The following is a 19,729-nucleotide window of genomic DNA, read 5'->3' as shown; positions in this document are numbered from 1 at the left end:
TAGTCAACCCAGATTACCTACTCATAACATTCAGTGTCCACCTATCTCCAAGGACAAAGTGTTAGATAAAATAGGAATTAAAACATCTGTGGAACCAGATCACATTTCTACAGTGTTAATTAATAGCATAAGGGATACAGTTAAGCCTTTTCTTTACCAAATATTGAATATCATGTTAAAATAATGTATTGTCCACCTTTACAGAAACAATATATTTCACCAATATTTAAAAAGGATGATAAACTGACAATTTCAAACAACAGGCTTATCAGTCTCATTTCAATTTTATGTAAGTGTTATGAAAAATGTATACTACAGTTAATGTCAGACCTTTTATATATAATGGCTTGACCGATGTGCATCAACATGGGCATAGTCAGGGCAGACCAACTTTAACAAACTTAGTCAAATTCTATGACCCAGTTACCTTGGCTAGTCACCAAAGCTTATCTGTTGGTGTTACTTTCATAAACTTTGTTAATGTTTACAACTCACTTTCTCACAAAGTCTATCAATACTATGACTATATACTTATAACCCTACTTAATAGATTAGGTAAACTACTGGCCTACTGGCAGAATAAAGTGAGTGTGTGTGTGTGTGTTTAGTAATGGACTCCTCTTCTGATTTATTTCCAGTAAAGTCAGGAGTTCCTCAAGACTCAGTTCTCAGACCACATCTTTTCAATCCAGTTTTTTCAAAATGCCCTGCAAATAGACACTGCTGGATTTCCAAATAAGCAGACGACTGAACAATATTTTTTAAGTAACAATGCAGAAGGTTTCACAACAATTGAGTTTCTAAGTGAATTTTATAACTAGGAAGGAAAGATAGGCTTAAGATTTATACCCAGGAAAAGCCACATAACGTATTTCAGTCTACCTATATCAAACATGATGATTACCTGATGGAGAAACCCAGCTTGAAACATATGTCTATAAAAACCTGGATGTTCTAATTACTGCAAACTTATTCTTCACCAGTTATGTTAACTCTATCTGAAACAAGGCCTCTAAAGTCATTCTATCTCCTGAGACCACAGGAATCCATTAAATTTATATAAATCATATATATGCTCAGTTATGAAATCTAACAATAGTTTCTGCATGTACTCTAGTGCAATTGTAAAGAAATTGTAATCGGTACAGATAAAATATACTAACAAATTCCATCTGTGAGAAATCTAAGCAATTGCAATAGGTATAAGAAACTGAAATTATAATGAGAAGTTCCTGCAATCTAGTTTCAAAATTTAGGTTCATAGGTTAAGTAGTAGGCAACTGGTCTGCAGACCATTTCAAGCCTTGCCAAAAATACCTATTCAAAATTTCCCTCTAGCCCCAAGGGGGGCAGATCAAGACCAGGTGAGAATATGAGACTGCCCATCCAATTATTTAGGTTTACCATGAATGTGGCAAGGTGATACTCTGCTTGACATATAGTAGATGTTTACTCCAGAAGTGAGGGATATGTTGGGATATAAATATATGACACCAGTGAGGCTTATACACCTCCTGATAAAGGTTTTGTTCCTTTCACTGAGTATTTGATGTGCCATTAGTTCTGCGAAGGATGTGCCATTAGTTCTGCAAAGGAATAGGAGATCAAAAAGGGACAGATCCTTCATGGCATGAAAGGCTAGGTATACACCACCACGGAGGAGACTGTAAGAAACTGAGTACAGAGATACGGCTGCCAGTCTCTCTTGATAAGTAAGACTTTTGAGGCCACTGATCTTTTTAGCTATGAATCTCTGAGGTTTCTTAAGTTGTGTGATATGTTTTTGAGAAATACATGGCAAAAGGGGCATTATTATTCAATAATTGGTCTGATAAGATACGATTAAAAGGGAATTAAAATTTCTTTGGATCTACTGGAGATGCCTTTGGAAATTAGATGGACTAGATAAATGTCTTTCCAAACTACTGTGGAGACATGATAGCCAAATGATAAGGAATTATCAACAAGAGTACCCAGAGTTCTTACACTTCTACTAACTTAACACAAACTTCAGTATACTATATTGTCTTAAGAACTTCCGAGCAAATGTGGTTTCCACCATTTGAAATAAACCACCTGTCTATATTAGACTATGACGTATTTTCTCTTTTAAGACCATACTCGATACTTGAATGGGGAATGACATATACGACATCTCCTTTAATGAATCGCTGCTATTCGACAGGCTTCGGGCTTGGACACGGCTACAAGAAATGATGACACAGTAGCTGGTTGGAAACAACTTACCTGCAATACTTTTTCTTTTCTGATAAAATGCATCATGTTGAGGGGAAAGTAGTTGCACAGAGCTGGTCAGACTGTGAGAATCTTGACTGGCAGTAGTCTTGATGAATTCTATCGCTGACTGAAGAACTTTGAACTGCAAACAAACGGCCATGTCTACAACAATAAACAAACAAAATAAGGACCAAAACTGAAGTGTAAAATATAATAATAACATTCCACTTTAAATAACCACATAATCAGGATACAATGGAGGCAGTGCTCTTTTAAATAAAACAAAGCAAGAAAAGCTTGCAGTATATCAGACAGTACTATATAACCTGTTCCAGATGCACTGATCAAATTTACTGGAATAGAAGAAATTATATACTCACCATAACGTTCAATCTGTGTTGTCCATTTTCATTCTTCTTCAACAGTTGGGTTCAGATCCAGCCCTTGGATCCGACTCGGCCATTATTTTAGCTTGTGGCCACTAAAAAGCTCTCGAACTCCTCCCTCACCATTACTGCACCAACCCCTAACATACCTCAGATCTTATTTGCTGATAGACAATGTAAGAACTATTATCATAATACTTCTGACAGAAGAAGTCATTATCTGAAGCGCAACATAAGGAACAGTGGTGTCCTTATAACTTCTCATGCTTCTAGAAATCAACTGGGAAAAAGGTGGGGAGGTTGTGGGAGAGGAGTTGAGGAAGAATAGAATGGACAACACAGATGGAACACTATGGTGAGAAGATAACTTCTTTATCTGATGTTGTCAACTGACAGAGTCCCCAGCAAACTAAAATCTCGGATGGACTCTAAGAAAAGTATAGTTGTGTACACTTACCATAAATGTAGATGTTTGAGTGTATTCACCGTTGCAGTCATCACACTAGGGGTTATCCTGCCAGGGGTAGCCCTCAGTCGGCCCTAATACCAGAGGCTTAGTATTTCTGCGTCAGTTGCTGTCGCTCCAGGACAGACGCCAGGTCGTCCGTGGTATAAAATCAGGCAGCCGACGCCATTACATCAGTTTTTCTTGCCCCAAATGTCAGGAGCCCCCAAATAGGGAGCTAGTTTATGGTGGAAGAACACCACCAGTAGAAAGTAAATACCAAAAATCCCTGTAAGGAGTGAGGAAGAGAGAGAGAGACAAGGGGGATGGAGGGTGGGAAACCAGGACTGCAACAGTGAATACACTCGAACATCTACATTTATGGTAAGTGTACACAACTGTACAATGTTCTTTGTGTTTCACTGTTGCAGTCATCACACTTGGGTTGATTCCCAAAGCTGACGAAAAGGGTGGAGGCAGTCAAGAAGACTTGGGGCTGGCTAGGATGCCCTGCAAGACTGTGGTTGCAAAGCCTGCCCTGAATTTGGAAAAGATAGGCAGGTGGTAATGCCTGGTGAAGGTATGAGCAGAACTCCATGTTGCAGCCTCCAGGATGTCCCTGGTAGGGACCCTTTGAGAAAAGCTGCAGAGGTTGAGGTTGCCCTGGTGGAGTGTGTCCTGAACCCCTTAGGGGGTGGTTTCCCGTGGTATTTGTAGCTGAAATGGATAGTGTGCTATCCATTTGGAGATTGATTGTTTGGATATGGCCTTGCCCTCTGCCCCTGCTGCAAAGCTGAATAGCAATTGGTCAGTTTTCCTAAAAGATTTAGTCCCATCCAGGTAGAATCTGAGCTGTCTGTGCACATCTAGAGAATGCAGAATCCTTTCCCCCTTGTTTTGTGGGTTAGGGAAAAAGGTGGGCAAATTAATAGATTGGTTGAGAGCCACACCGGACACCACTTTAGGTATGAAAGTTGGGTTAGTCCAGAGAGAGACCCTGTCAGCATGAAAAATGATGAAGGGCTCTACTGTCATGAGTGCTTGTATCTCTGAAACTCTTCTAGCTGAAGTGATGGCCAGAAGCAAGGCTGTTTTCCAAGAGAGGAATTTTAACTCTGCTGAAGCTGCAGGCTCAAAGGGGGGCAGTGTGAGCTTTTCCAACAAAAAGTTAAGGTCCTAAGCTGGGGTAGGAGCTCGTCTGGGTGGCCTTAAATTGTTAGCCCCTCTTATGAACTGTCTGATGAGAGGGTGAGAAAAGAGAGGTGGCTCTGTGCTGTAATAAGCACAGAGGGCAGAGGCATGAATTTTAATAGAAGAAAAGGTAGGGCCCCTGTGTAGTAGGTCTGCTATGTAATCCAGGATAAGAGGTAGGGAGGGCTGTGCGGTTTCAGCTACTTTAGCCTGGATCCAAGTGCAATACCTTTTCCGCTTGTCAGCATTGGATGTTTTAGTGCTGGGGTATCTGGCCTCATGTATAACATCCAGGACTTGCTTGCTTAGACTGGCAACTGGAGGAGAGGTCAGGGAATAAGCCAGGCTGCCAGGTTCAGGGTCTGCAATTGTGGATGCATGAATTCTCCATTCTGCTGGGTCAGGAGAGTTGGGCTCTGAGGTAGGTGCCATGGTGGCAGGGGTGACAGACTGCGCAGCAGTGGGTACCAGTGCTAGCATGGCCAGTCTGGGGCAATCGAGAGTGCTCTTGGTTTTTCCTCCCTTATTTTGAGTAGTACCCTTAAAAGAAGAGGCAGAGGGGGAAATGCACAGATCGAGAGGTTTACCCATTGGAAGGACACGGCATCCACTTTCCAGGCCTTGATGTTTGGTTCCCTGGTGCAGAATTTGCTGAGCTGGTGATTGTTGTGGGAGGCAAAGAGGTCCACCTTCTGGGTGCCCCATTTCTGGGTTACAAGGTTGAAGGTGTTGTGGTCTAGCTGCCACTCGTGTGGGTCTAGGTGGTTTCTGCTTAAGTTGTCTGTCAGAGAGTTTTGGGAGGCTTTCAGGAATTGTGCTTGCAGGTGAATTTGCATGGCTGAAACCGTGTGCCAAAGGGTCATGGCGAAACTGCAGAGGGGGTAAGAGTGAGGTCCTCCCCTGCTTGGTGATGCACCACATCACTGTGGTGTTGTCTGTTTTGATCAGTAGAGGTCCTGGGGAAAGTAGGGGTCTGAAAGCTGTCAAAGCGTGCTGAACAGCTAGCATCTCTTTTTGGTTGATGTGCAGATGTATTTGATTTGGGCTCCAATGACCCTGAATGCAACTGTGTCCAGGTGGGCACCCCAGGCATATTCTGAAGTATCTGCGGTTAGGGTCTGGGTGGCGTGGGGTTGTGACAAGGGAAGACCCTTGTTGTGGTTGCATGCTGCTACCCACCAAAGAAAATCTTTCCTTAGACAGGGTATCATAGGTATGATAGTTTCCAGGCCCTGAGAGTGCTGACACCAAAGGTTTTTTAGGTACCATTGAAGTTTCCTCTGGGTACTGGTGGCTAGTTGAGAGAAGTAGCCTGTCAGATAGGTTTGTTTTTCTGGACTAAGGAATGCCATCTGGGATGCTGTGTCCAGGCTTGCTCCCAGGAATACAATTTTTTGAGTGGGTACTAATTTGGATTTCTTTTTGTTTATAGTGTACCCCAGGGAGATCAGTAGGTGCTTTACAAAGATTAGGTGCTGTAACAGCTTTTCCTGACTGCCTGCCTGAATCAGCAGTCGTCTAAGTAGGGGTAAATTTGAATATTCCTTTGTCTGCAAAAAGCAATGGCTGGAGCTAGGCATTTCGTGAAAACTCTAGGAGTAGTGGATAAGCCAAAGGGAAGCACAGAGAACTGAAAGTGCATAGATCCTGCTCTGAAACGTAGATATTTCCTGCAGGAATCCCTGACTGGGATGTGTAGATAGGCCTCTTTTAGGTCTAAGGTTGCTAACCAAGCATCTTTGGATAGCATAGGAAAAGCTGCTGGAGGGTGAGCATTTTAAATTTTGGCATCACCAGGAATGTGTTTAGAATTGATAGATTGAGGATCGGGCGCCAGGTGCCCTCTTTTCTGGGTACCAGAAAAAGCCTGGAATAGAAACCTTGGCCTATCTGGTCTGCAGGAACAAGCTGTATTGCCCTCATGGAGAGCAGGGAATGGACTTGGTTTTGTGCCTCTGCTCACTGGTTTGGAGGAAAATCTGGAAACCCTTTTGGGGTAGGTAGATTGTGGAAATAAAATTTGTATCCCTGGGACACTATCTTGAGAACCCATTGGTTGTTGGTGATAGAGGCCCAGTTTTTGGCATGGGAGGAGAGTTTTCTTCCTAGGGGCACAAGCAGGTGGGCAGAGGTAAGGGGTTGAGGTGTAAAGTCATTGTGAGTTCTTTCCATAAGGGGGTGGCTTAGCACTCCCTGTTTTTGAAGTGGAGGAACTCCATTGCTTAGATCTCTGCATTCCCCTGGGACTGCTGTCTGAGGGGTCTGCTTCCTCTAGGTCTTGTCTGAGCTGGTCTATAGGGGGCTGGAAAGGACAAATGCTTGGAGGGGCAATGCCTACTGAACCTTGGAGGCTGGACCTGCAAGAAGTCTTTAACTGTCTGCATAGATTTAGCTTTTTCTTCCATCTTTTTTAAGACCTCTTCTGCCTTGATGCCAAACAAATGATCTTTGTTCAATGGTGTGTCCAATAGTTTTGATTTGACATGGTCTGGCACGGTCTGTTCCTTAAGCCAAGGATGTCTTCTAAGTACAGAACCTGTGACTGCTGCCCAGCAGGATGATTCTAGGGCATCAAAGCCGCATTGCAAGGTGTGTCTTGTCTTGTAACTTGGCTTGCAGAATGCATAAGCTCCTGTAAATCTTTATTTTATGCACAAGCCGGAAAGGTAAATTTTTTTGTTTAAGGAGTTCCATAGTATGTTGCTTGTATTTCAGCATGTGGAACTGACAATTTAGTGCTCTAATGGCAAGAGTTGCAGAGATGTATACTTTTTTACCCCATCTGTCTAAAGCTCGGGAATCCCTGTCCAAGGGGGTGGGATTCTTAGCTGTGGTTGCTTTTATTCCTTTGGGTCCTTGGGAGATGATCTCTGGGTCAGCAGTAGGATTCTTGAAAATAAATTTGAGAGAGTCAGGGACTCTGTAATACCTGTCAGGCTTCCTTTGAGCAGGAGGAAGGGTGTCAGGAGTTAGAACTGGATTCCATAAAAACATCATCCACAACATCCAGGACAGGAGGAATGGCTAAAGGTCTGTGCTGCGGTAAATCTAAGAATTCCATGAGTCTCTTTTTGGACTGAGGATAGTCCTGACACTCCCACTGGAAATGCTCCCTTAAAGTAAGTACGGTTTCACCAAATGAAAAATCCTCTGGAGGAGAGGCAGAAGGAATGGATTCCTCTGCATCTGAATCCCCACAAGCAGACAAGGGTTGCATTTCTTCATATTCAGAAACCTCAGAGTCATCGGACTCCTGGTCAGATAAAACTGCTGGGGACAAGTCTCTTTTTCTTTTGGAAGGGGTAGGCTGGCTTCCCTTAATAAGCAAGATAAGGTCTTCCGCCATTTTAAGCATTTGCGATTGAGGCATGGAAGCAGGTGCTTGAGCTTGAGTCGTCAGTTTTTTAGGTGTAGTTCATACCCTGGGCCTTAGAAACTTGGTAGTTTTAGAAAGAACTGAAGACGCAAAAGAAGTTGTTGGTTTATACTGAGTATTGGTAGTGCGAAGAACTTCCTCGGAACCGGTGCCAGCTCAATGGCTCTGGACCCATCCAAGGTAGAAACATTCACAGGATCCTTAGTCAAAGAAGAGTCTCGTGGCATCTGAACAGGTCTCAGTAGAGGCCTGTGAATTCACAAAAGCGGGCATCAGGGGCTGCAAAAGCGCCTCACTGAGGACCGGTGAACTGGCGACTAGCTTAACGGAAGCATCGTCAGCAGTTCTGGACCTATGCGATCTGTCTCTGTCTTTATCCTTACGTTTTTTCAGAAGATCGGTAGTCGGATGGCTTACCGAAGCCATTTCAGAATATGAAGATCGAGTGCAAAAATATTTAGCTACAATAAGGGCCCGATGACGTATAGTTCCGGCATTGAACAAAGCACAAAACCGATAGTGAGGGACGTCGTGGCTTGGGCCTAAACAGGTGACACAGTAAGAATGGAAATCTCGGTGTGGTATTTGCTTTCCACAGGCAAGACAATTGTTAACTTTTTCTGACATCTGTTAGAGCAAGAAAAAAGGATCCCCAATGGGGTACTTAGCTTTAGAAGACTTCAACTTCAATTCAGAAATGAAAACTCGGGTAGTGGCCGACTGGCACTGGTGCGAACTGCTTCTACTTCGGGCTCTTTGGCAAGAAAGACTGATGTAGTGGCGTCAGCTGTCTGATTTTATACCCCTGACGACCTGATGTCAGTCCTGGAGTGACAGCAACCTACGCAGAAATACTAAGTCTCTGGTATTCAGGCCGACTGACGGCTAACCCTGGCAGGATAACCCCTACTGTGATGACTGCAACAGTGAAACGTGAAGAACATCTATATTCATGAGCACAGTTGAGCCAAAGGCTGCTCTTCCCCTCCAGACTAGATCCAGGTTGCAATGAGTAATAAAGGTATGAGGATAAGCCCAAGTTGCAGACGCACATATTTTGTCCATGGAAGATGTAGACAGACACAGTGAATGGGCTCTTAAAGGTTTTAGTAAGGACAACCCATCTTATTGTAGACAGATGCTATACAATCAATCAGCCATCTGGCTAAAGTTACCTCTGCAACTGATTTACCCAATTTGGAATCTGTAAAAGAGACAAATAATTGATCCATCTTCCTAATTTCTTTTGTTCTATATAAGTAAAAACATAATTGTCTGTGAACATCCAATAAGTGAACATATATTCACATTTGAAAATTTTGGAACGAAAACTGGCAGATTAACAGACTGGTTGATGTTAGATTCTGACCCCACCTTAGGAAGGAAAGAAGGATCAGTTCGTAATGTTACTCCATCACTATGGAAAATCAAGTAGGGAGGTTTAGAACACAATGTTTGAAGTTCTGAAACTCTTCTGGCAGAGGTAATAGCCACCACAAAGATAGTCTTCCAAGTCAGCAACTTAAGATCACATTTTGCTGCTGCTTCAAAGGGGGAATAAATCAAGGCCTGCAGTATCAAATTTAAGCCCCATGGGGAGCTGGATTTTTATAAGGAGGTCTCAAAAGACATGTACCTCTCAAGATGGCCTTACAAAATTTAGATGAAGCCAGGGTGGAGTCCTCAAACCCACCGTGAAAATTAGAGATGGCTGCTAAATGAACTCTAATGGTTGAGGAGGCAGCTCCTTCGTTTCAAACTGTTGTCACAAATTAAAGGACACTGTACAGGGGCTGAAAAGGGGTCAATATGTTTCTGAAGCTTCCAAAAAACAAACCTCTTCCATTTACTTCTGCAAAGTTTTCTTGAAGCTTTATGGGAAGATAAAAGTATATGACAGACAAGGGACGAGAGCATGGGTTGTCTGGCTATTAAATTTATTTTATGTTATTTAAGTTTGATGATCAGGGAAGTCCACTGGGCCAAGAAGAGCCCGTTTTCAGTGGAAGCCCAGGGAGAAAAGCGCCACAATAATTGCAAGCTACATTTCACATGTTACAAAACTTTTAGTTATGTACTTACCATAACTTCGGATGTATGGGATCCATCTCACCTACATTCATAACTGATGGGCTCGGAGCCGATCCATCGGCTCTGACTCGGCCAACTAGTACACTAGAACGAAGTCTCTTATTGGCTGGGCTACCCTCTATCCCAGGATGCACCACACCTGCTTCCCCAGATCTTGTTTGTTCGCTTTCATACTTACATGCAAACAGAAAAAATAGTAGTTACTACAACCAACTAAAGTTGTTCAAGAGAAGATCTCCAAATGGAACTACATTTCCTCTAAATCCCAATGGAAGGGGGAAGGAGGGTGGATGCATTATGAATGTGAGATGGATCCCATACATCCGAAGTTATGGTAAGTACATAACTAAAAGATGTAATGGGATCCTATCTCGCCTACATTCATAACTGATGGGACAGCGTCCCTAGCACCTAAATCCCGGGTGACTCATTGGAAAACACTCCTGAGAACTGTGGAACCAAAGGAAGCCCTGCCTCGAGAAACCACATCTAGTTTGTAATGAGAAATGAAAGTGTGCGGAGAAGTCCAGGTAGCCGCAGCACAAATATCATCTATTGATAATTTGGAGTGAAAAGCTACAGAAGTAGCCATTGCCCTGGTAGAATGAGCCCTGACTGGAAAGGGAAGCTCTTTGTTAGCCTGTGAATAAATGAAAGAGATGCAATCTTTAATCCATTTAGCTATGGAGGTTTTAGCTACTGGTTGACCCAATTTGTTTATTGCAAAGGAAACAAACAGTTGATTTGATTTCCGCGTCTGAGCGGTTCTATTCAAATAAAAACGCAGTTGTCTATGGACGTCCAACTGATGAAGAATATATTCTGCGTTATTAGAAAACTCGGGAAAAAATACAGGGAGCTTTAGAGTCTGTTGAATGCAGAAAGAAGAAGCTACCTTTGGTAAAAAGGAGGGATTTAATTTCAGGGACACTCTATGTTTGTGAAATATCAAATAAGGAGGATCAGAACAAAGAGCTTGAAGTTCTGAAACCCGCCTGGCCGAAGTTATGGCCACTAAAAAGGTGGTTTTCCAGGACAGAAATTTCAAATCGCAGGTAGCAGCTGGTTCAAAAGGGCGGGCAGTTAAGGCAGCAAGAACCAAATTTAGGTCCCAAGGGGGAACAGGGTGAGATATTGGGGGCCTAAGGAGCCATGCTCCTTTAAGGAAAGACTTGCAAAGTTTGTGAGACATTAATGAAGGTTCAAAAGAAGCATGAAAATTAGAGATAGCCGCTAGTTGAACCTTAATCGTGGAAACTGAAGAGCCCAATTGAAAAAGAGAGGCCAAGAAATTCAAAACCTCCAATACTGGGGCAGTAAGAGGGTCTATACCTCGTTGCTGAGCCCAGAAGGTGAACCTTTTCCATTTGCTGGAATACAGTTTGACAGTGGAAGGTTTGTGAGAGGAAGACAATATGTGGATGACCTCCGGAGAGAGGGAATTGTCTCGGACTAAGCATGGAAGCGGAGTAACCATGCCGCCAACCTCAAGGACCTGAGAGATGGGTGAGACTGTCCTGACTGATGAGTCAACAGGTCCGGCACCGGGTTCAAAAACCATGGACCTTCTACTGCATACCTCCGAAGGAAGGGAAACCAAACCTGACGAGGCCAGTGCGGGACAATCAAAATCATTTCGCTCTCCAGGTAAATCGCCTTCTGTATCACCCTCGGCAGGAGGGGAACTGGAGGGAAGGCATAAAGAAGACTGGGGGGCCAAATGTGGGTCAGAGCGTCCCTGGGAATCTGTCCCTGAGAGGGGATCAGAGTGAAGAACTCTCTGCACTTCGCATTGTGGGGGCTAGCAAACAAGTCGCAGCAAGGGAGCCCCCATTTGGCGAAGATTTTCGCAGCCACTCTTTGGTTGAGGGACCACTCGTGGGGTAACAGAATGGTCCTGCTTGGTCTGTCCGCAATCACATTGGATTTCCCCGGTATGTGCGTTGCCATTAGAAAGCGGTTGGTAGCTACCGCCCAGTGCCAAAGTCTCATGGCTTCTCTGCACAGTGGGTATGACCTGGTTCCACCTTGCTTGTTTATATACCAAACCACCGACATGTTGTCGGATAGGATAGCAATCGGACCTTGCGGGAGAGCGTGATGGAGAGCTTGTAGTACCAAGAGTACCGCTCTCATCTCCAGGATATTGATATGCAAATGCGCTTCCTGGAGTTGCCATGTGCCTTGGACTGACCTGTCCAGGTAATGACCCCCCCACCCTACCTGGGAGGCGTCCGTGGTCACAGTGGCAACGGGGGATTGAGGAATAACGGGTCGCCCCTGGTCGAGATTGGATCGGAGGAGCCACCAACGCAGATCCCGACGGCAACTCTCCGTAATCATGACTAAGTGGTTCAAGGGGAGTTCCTGATAGGACCATTGAACCGACAGAAGCCATTGCAGAATTCGCATGTGGAGTCTGGCTAAGGGGACTAGGAGTATGGTTGATGCCATCGAGCCCAACACTTGTAGGATCAGATGGGTCGGAGCTCTTGATAGGGGGAGGCAGGATCTGACTTGGTTTTGCAGAACTTGAATTCTTGCTGCCGGTAAGAAGGCCCGCATCCTTTTTGTATCTAACTCTGCGCCTATAAAAATAATACGCTGAGATGGCTGTAGTACAGATTTTTGCCAATTGAACGTAATTCCCAAGAAACGGCCCAAGGTGACCGTGGCCATGAGCGCCTGAAATAGTAGATGCTTGGAGGTGGCAGTAAGGAGCCAGTCGTCTAGATAAGGAAACACTTGGAATCCTAGACTTCTCAGGTGAGCAGTCACCACTGCCAGACACTTGGTGAACACCCTGGGGGCTGTGGTGAGACCAAAGGGCAGTGCTCGGAACTGGAAATGACCGTCTCCCAGGCGGAAGCGTAAATGTCTCCTGGACTCTTGACCTATCAGAATGTGATAGTAAGCGTCCTGGAGATCTATGGAGCACATCCAGGCATCCTTCTCCAACAGTGGGAGAATGGATTGAAGGGTGACCATTCGGAATTTGGACTTTTTCACAAAACGATTCAATGAACTGAGGTCCAAAATGGGCCTGAAGTCCCCTGTCTTTTTTGGCACCAAAAATAATCTTGAGTAAGTTCCTGATCTGATCTGGTCGGTGGGGACAGGCTGGATGACTCCTTTTTCTAGCAGCTTTGAAACCTCTATTGCTGCCTGATCCCGCTGACTGGGTGGCATGTCCGGGATTTCCCTTAAGGGAAGGGGGGGCTTGATGAAGGGAATGAGATAGCCTCCGGTTATAATCCGGAGCACCCACTGATCGCTGGTTATAGTTTCCCAAGCTTGTGGGTGTTCCGCAAAACGACGCCCGACTGGCTCCGGAGCTGCACAGTCGGGCAACAACTCAGGGACGTTGAGTGTAGGAAGAACCACGAAAGGAATTGCGGTCTCCAGAGTTACGGGGGCCTCTGCCGCCTCTGGGGCGGCGTCTTCCTGAATCCCCCCCCCCGCCTCTGGAGGGGGGATCACTGGGTGGAGTAGGGAAAGACCTCTGAGTTTTTCTGAACCACATTTTCCTTCCTCTCTGGGCCTTGGGATAAGGCCTAGAGGGAGCGGAAAAGCGGGCCCCAACGGCAGTCAAGGTCTTGCCCTCCTGCTCGCACCGAGTCAGTGTGTCCTTCACCTTGGGTCCAAACAAAGATGACCCATCAAAGGGGGCGTCAGCGAAGGAAGACTTGAAGGCCTCCGCAAATGAACACAAGCGTAACCAGGTGTGTCTCCTGAGGGCAACGCCTGTTCCCGCTGCTCTACTCGCCCCTTCGGCCACATACGAAATGAGCCTCATGGACGAGTTTACAATGGAAAATAAGGTAGTCATCTGGGCGCCAACAGTGTGGGCTAGTGCCTCAGGTAGATTACCAGTGAGGGACTCACTTAGCTCTTTAAGGAGGTCCCTTTGGAGCCTGGTAAAATGACATAAGTAATTCAGCGACCGTAAAGTAAAGGCCGCTGAAGAAAGGGTACGCTTCCCGTACCTATCCATGCTCCTGGAATCCTTATTAGGAGGGTGGATAGACGTTGAAGCCTCTGCCACGTCCTGCTGTGTGGCAGATGCCACCACCATAGCATCTACGGGAACTCCCTTAGTTAAAAATTCCTTCTGGGGGGGGCTGAAAGAAATTTATTCGGTCTTGCAGGCCCCGGTTCCACAGAATCAGGGTGTTCCCAAGCTCTTTGAGAAACCAAATCAAGCAATTCATCGAAGGGCGGAGACACCCAGGAGGCGGAGGGCTGGGCCCCGAAGGCCTTGAGGAAGACTGACTCCTCAGCGGAAGGGGTTTTGGCCTGCCAATCTCCTCTCTGTCTCAGAATCTCAAGGATATCTGAGAAAGAGACATCATCCGAAGATGATTTAGGGGACCCTTCCGCGTCATCAAGGTCAGTGTCCGATGTGACAGACTCATCTTGGGAGTCTACGTGCTTCCTCTTGCACAATTTCTTCCGTGGGGGCTCGTCCGAAGCAGTTTCGGATGGACCCCCCGGAAGAAGGGAACCCCGATGGGGTATCCTCTGGCCCTGGGCCCCCGCTGTCATGGGACTGCAACGGCAGAAGCACCAGTCTCCAGGTCTAGGGACGGTGAGGTGGAAGCCTGCTGAGCCGGCAAGGACATGGCCAGCGTGCTCCTCATGGCCTCAAAGGCCGGACCTCCAGACTCCATGGAGATCACTGGCCGAGAGGCCACGACGGCACTAGGAATTCCGGCAGCCGATGCTCCGAGGGGAAGACTAGGTACCGAGGCACCCAGTCCCAAGATGTTCCCCTCGGGCCCGGCTGAGGAAGTCCCAGTACCAAACCCTGAACCCGAGGACAGGGTAGGAACAATAGTCAGTGCCGATAGACCTCGAGGGGGTCTCGGTTCCGACCGTACGGCTCCACCTTGCTCCACCATCACCGACTCCAACGGCTCCGAGGAGGTTGGAGGAGGAATCGAGTGTTTCGGAGGGGGGATCGGCTCCGAAGCCAACTGGGCCGGAGCCGAGACCATTTGTGCAAAAACTGGAGACTGGAAAAGCCTCTGAATAACCCTATCCAAATCCGAATCCGACAGTTTTGAGGATTTAGAGGAGGTAGACAAGGGTCGAGACGACTTTCCTCTCGGCTCAGACAATGTAGGGGACCGGCTCCGAAAAGGCTCCAACACTATCGGCGCCGGATCCGGCACAGCATGAATAACGATCGGCGCCGAAGGAGCTTTCTTCGGAGCCGAGGGGGAAGAGTCTGAGCTGCACAGCTCCACCGGCTCCGAAACCATCAGAACCGATGGAGGTGATTCGCCTCTCGATACTCCAACCTGCGGTTCCGAAACTAATGGAGCCGAGGAAAGAGGCATCGAGGCAGACCCTTCGACCCTCGGCCCCGAAGTCAGTGGAGCCGAGGAGGAAGAGGTCGACTTATGCTTCTTAGCAGTCGGTTCCGATGGACTTGGAGCCGACGACCTTTTCTTTTTTGAGGCAGTAGGAGAAGAATCCAAGGCTTCCTCAAAAGAGGGCTTAATACGACCCTTCAAGATCAATTTATTTTTTCGCTCTTGAAGAACCCTAGAGGAAAAAGCATGACACACACTACATGTCTCTTGTAAATGTTTAGGTCCTAAACAATACACACATATAGAGTGACTGTAATAGACATTTTATAAATGCACCTAGTGCACTTTTTGAACCCTGATTTTTGCTCTTTGGACATGTCTATCAGGATATAAAGCAGTGTCTAAATACCAAAAATTTAGCGCCAAACTGTAGAGCGCGAGAAAAAAATGGCACGAGCTCTCCAGAGAGAGATTTACCTCACAAGTGAAAACACAACCGTAAGAACACAACAACAACGGGCAAAAGCCCTCTAACTTAAATGGGCTTTGCCCGGAGAAAAAAAAGGGAAACAATAACACAGACTTCAATAAGAAGGGCAAAGACCCTCTAACTTAAACAGGCCTTGCCCGACCAGCGATATCCAAGTATCAAAACAGTCAATCACTCACACAACAGTAATACACAAAATACCAAAAATACACAAAAATAGCCGTTAAAACAGCTGTTGTATTAAATTCTGAGAAACCCCAAGGTCAAAGACCAGTAAAAGGTAATAAAAGAACACTTAGCTCCAGCCAAGTCGAGACCACGTCCAGCTAGTAAAGCGGCAAACGAGATCTGGGGAAGCAGGTGTGGTGCATCCTGGGATAGAGGGTAGCCCAGCCAATAAGAGACTTCGTTCTAGTGTACTAGTTGGCCGAGTCGGAGCCGAGCCCATCAGTTATGAATGTAGGCGAGATAGGATCCCATTACATCAGCATATTTCATACAGCTAATTAAACATTTACAGATAAGCTCCATGATATTTGCAATCGGCTTGTCACAACGTTACAAAAATGAAAAGACATAATTCAATACAGAAATTTCAACATTTACATAAAGTGAATATTTTTGTTATAAACTCAATTGTGGGTTTTACATTTCAAAATATACAGCTACTAGCCATTAGTAGGTTAGGAAAATATTATGCATGGAGAGGGTAATAGCATATTTGAGATGGGAGAGTATAATACAATAGATATTAGACAGAAAATTAGTTTTAGTAGGGGAGGGATTGTTTTGGGTGGGATGAAGTAATATTAGAGATAGTTGGATGAGTCAGTGCAAGGTGGAATGAGAGGGGTGAGGGGTTTAAGTTGGAGCGTGGGAAGGGCATTCCTATTTGGAAGAAAGATGAGTACAGTAGCTGAGACTTGAAATTCGTATGGTTAGGTAGGGGAGTAGGAAGGTGGATGCAAGAGTTTGATGGGTAGAGGGGCTTAGGAAGCGGTTGTGCCTGTAGAGGAGACCTAACGTTTGGTGGATTTTCTTCATTGTGGAGCGGATGTGGGTGTCAACTTTTAATTCTTCATCAATAATAACACCAAGAAGCTTGGTGTTGGGAACAATTTCAAGGAGGGTGTTGTTTTAGCTCTGTATGGTGATTGTGGATTAGTCAAAGCTGAGCAGATGATTGTTGAGTCATCTGCATAATGGATGATAGATGAGTCTGAGATGGATTGGTGAAAGTTGTTAATGAATAGGTTGAAGAGAAAAGGGCCAAGAACAGAACCTTGTGGGACACCTGTGGGTGTGAGAAGGATGGGGGAGGTTGAACTTTCCCATTGGACAGCTTGTTGGTGGTTGGACAAGTAGCTGGAAAACCAGGCGATGGTGGTGGGAGAAAGGTGTAGGGTGGAGAGCTGGGATATAAGTAGGGTGTGTGAGATGGTGTCAAAGGCTTTTGATAGATCTAGGAATAGTGTGGATATGAACTTGCCTGAGTTGCATTCGAGGTTTATGGTTTCAAGAAAGGAAAGAAGGGCTGTCATGGTGCTGTGGCCAGGGCGGAAGCCATGTTGGGTAGGCGAGAGGAGATTGTTTAGTGTTAGGTGTGCCACAAGCTGTGCTTGTATTGTTTTCTCTAGTATTTTTGTAAGAGGGGAAAGGATGGCAATAGGCCTGAAGTTGGTGGTATCAGTAGTTTTGCCGCCTTTGTGGAGGGAGATGATGTAAGCATGGTGCCAGATAGAAGGGATGTATGATTCTTGTTGGATCTATTTATAAAAACAGAGATGGGATCGGCAATGCTGTCTGCAGATTGTTTGAGGAAGGTGGATGGAAGGTTTTCAGGTGCATTGCGACAGGGTTTGAGTTCGAGGAGAAGTCTTTTTATAGTGCTTGTGGGGATGGGCTTGAAGCAGAAAGATGTGGAGGAAGGTTGATGATTGGGGTGGTGACTGGGGCAGGAGGGGGTGGTGGAAGAGGAGGGGTGGGAAGGAGCAGCAACAGTCGCCAAACAGAAAAGAATCTGTGACAAGGTTAGCAACTACAGAAATAGGGCAGCTTATCATTTTGGTTTTAATGTTACCTTTCTGTTTGTTTTTATTATTTAAGCACCAATGGGGAGCTGCAGTTCACTGAGAAGTAGGAAAATAATGTAGTTATGTCAGGGGATTTAGAAAGGGACATGCAGTAAGTGCACACTACTGAGGGATGTCCGTGGGAAAGACGGAAAGAGAGGGTAGTCCAGGCAGAGGTTTTTAGTATTTAAAGATGGCACCACAGCTCAGGGGAGGAATAAGTAAACTCTCAAGAGGAAGAGGGCGGGAATAGACAGGATTGACAGGGCTGGGAAGTTTACAATAAGATTGTGTTAGGAGACCGAGAGAAGGTGGGGGCTAAGAGCCAGGGCTTGGAGAAATCTGTGTGAAAACATGTTTGACAGGGCTAGGAAACTTACACTAGAATTATGTTAGGAGAACAAGAAAAGGAGGGGGAAGCTATGGACCAGGACTTGGAGAAAGCTGTGAGAAGAGAAATCAACCAGCTAGCCCAGGTCAGTACCTAGAGGTGTCTGTTTATCTGTGTGAATTCAATAGCAGATTTAGTAGAGCATCAGGGAAGTAGAATATAAAATAAATGTAAAGCTTTGGGAAACTGTATATATTTGTTACAATAAATGGGAGAATAAAATATAAGAATATAAAAGAAATGTGATATACAAGATAAATAAAATATAAGCATATAAAATAAAAGCAAAACTTTGGAAAAATATATATACTTGTTACAGTAAATGGGAGGAAAAGGGGGGGGGTGTCCAGTAGTGTGCACAGCAGAAGAATAAGTAGGAGTATCACAGAGAGAAGATTATAATAGACCTACACTGCTCACAGTCTGCTGATAAAAGCAGAACTTGCAGTGGCTTTTACTGGTTTGAACAGGGTTCCACTCTCCGTGTTCTTGTATGCAGGCCGTTGCTTCAGGTTTTTTTTTTTTTTTGGACCTTTGAAAGTGTTTAATGAAATGAAGTGGAGAAACCATGCTGTCAGCTTTAGGTTTGAGATATCTGGGTGAATCATGTCTGTTGGGTGCGACAGGAGGTCTGGTATCGAATTCAGAATCAAAGGTGGGTAAATTAGATGAGGCCAAAGAAAGGGGACCCAAACCAATTGAGGTCAGTAAGGTGCAATGAGGATGACTTTGCTCTTCAACCGGAAAGCTTTTTGCAGAAATCTGGGGATCAAGGGAGTTGGGGGATACATACAGAGGAAACTGAGGGGAAGCAGTCATGCAGAACAGTGCCAATCAGTGACTCCCTCATGGGAGATTAGGGCAAAGAATTTGCTGCACTTGTTGAGGAGATGCAAAGAGATCTTAGCAAGGCCAGGCCCACTGGCGAAAAATCATTTCTGCCACCTTCGTGTTGAGAGAACACTCATGAGGTTGTAGAACAGACCTGCTCAATTTGTCTGCTGTCACACTGGATGTCCCTGGAATGTGCATTGCCATCAAAGAACAGTTGGGTGAGATCGCCCACTGCCATACTCTGAGGGCTTCTCGACACAAGGGGTAAGAACTGGCTTCTCCTTGTTTGTTGATGTACCAAACTGCTGACATAGTCTCTGTCTGAATCACAATTGTTCCAAAAGGGAGAGAGTCTTGGAAGTCCTATAACGCTAACAGCACTGCTTTCATTTCCAGGACCCTGGTATGTGTGTTGTCCTCTTCGGGGGATCAAGTGTCTTGGACAGTTTTCCCCCGGAAGTGCCTTCCCACCCAATCTGGGATGTGACCATGGTCACTATGGCCTTGGGTTGAGAAAGAATGAAAGGACGGCCTTGTAGAACCTGATCTGATTGAATCCACCACCAAAGGTATCTCTGGAATAGACCATTGTGTTGTTAATATCCATTGAAGAATTCTCATGTAAAATCTGGCTAGAGGAACTAGGACTATAGCCACAGACACTGATCTCAAAGCTTGTAGAATCAATTCGGCTGAGATTGTGGCACTGTGAATTATTTTTCTGACCTGGAATCTGATTGCTTGCACTCTTGAGAAAGGAAGAGATGCTGTCGCTGATATTATGTTGAAAATTGCTCCTATGAACTCAATGTTTGAGACAGTTCTAACTGAGATTTGTTGTAATTTATGGTTATCCCAAGATGGGAGCAAGTCTGGAGTACCTGATCTTGTGCTCTT

At 45.3% G+C, this 19,729-nt stretch overlaps 1 protein-coding gene across 1 annotated transcript in view; it reads right to left on the bottom strand.

Moving 5' to 3' along the window:
• Positions 1-19,729, bottom strand: part of LYST (lysosomal trafficking regulator) — a 3,825,950-nt gene that overhangs the window by 1,838,356 nt on the left and 1,967,865 nt on the right. Inside the window, exon 27 of the mRNA XM_044075805.1 lies at positions 2,248-2,400. Coding sequence (XP_043931740.1) covers positions 2,248-2,400 — 153 coding nt within the window. The remainder of the gene's footprint in view (positions 1-2,247; positions 2,401-19,729) is intronic.

Source organism: Protopterus annectens, chromosome 1.part1 (assembly GCF_019279795.1).
Source record: "Protopterus annectens isolate FY-2018-M chromosome 1.part1, PAN1.0, whole genome shotgun sequence".
Classification (NCBI taxonomy): Eukaryota; Metazoa; Chordata; order Ceratodontiformes; family Protopteridae; genus Protopterus; species Protopterus annectens.
This window is presented reverse-complemented; position numbering and strand designations above follow the sequence as displayed.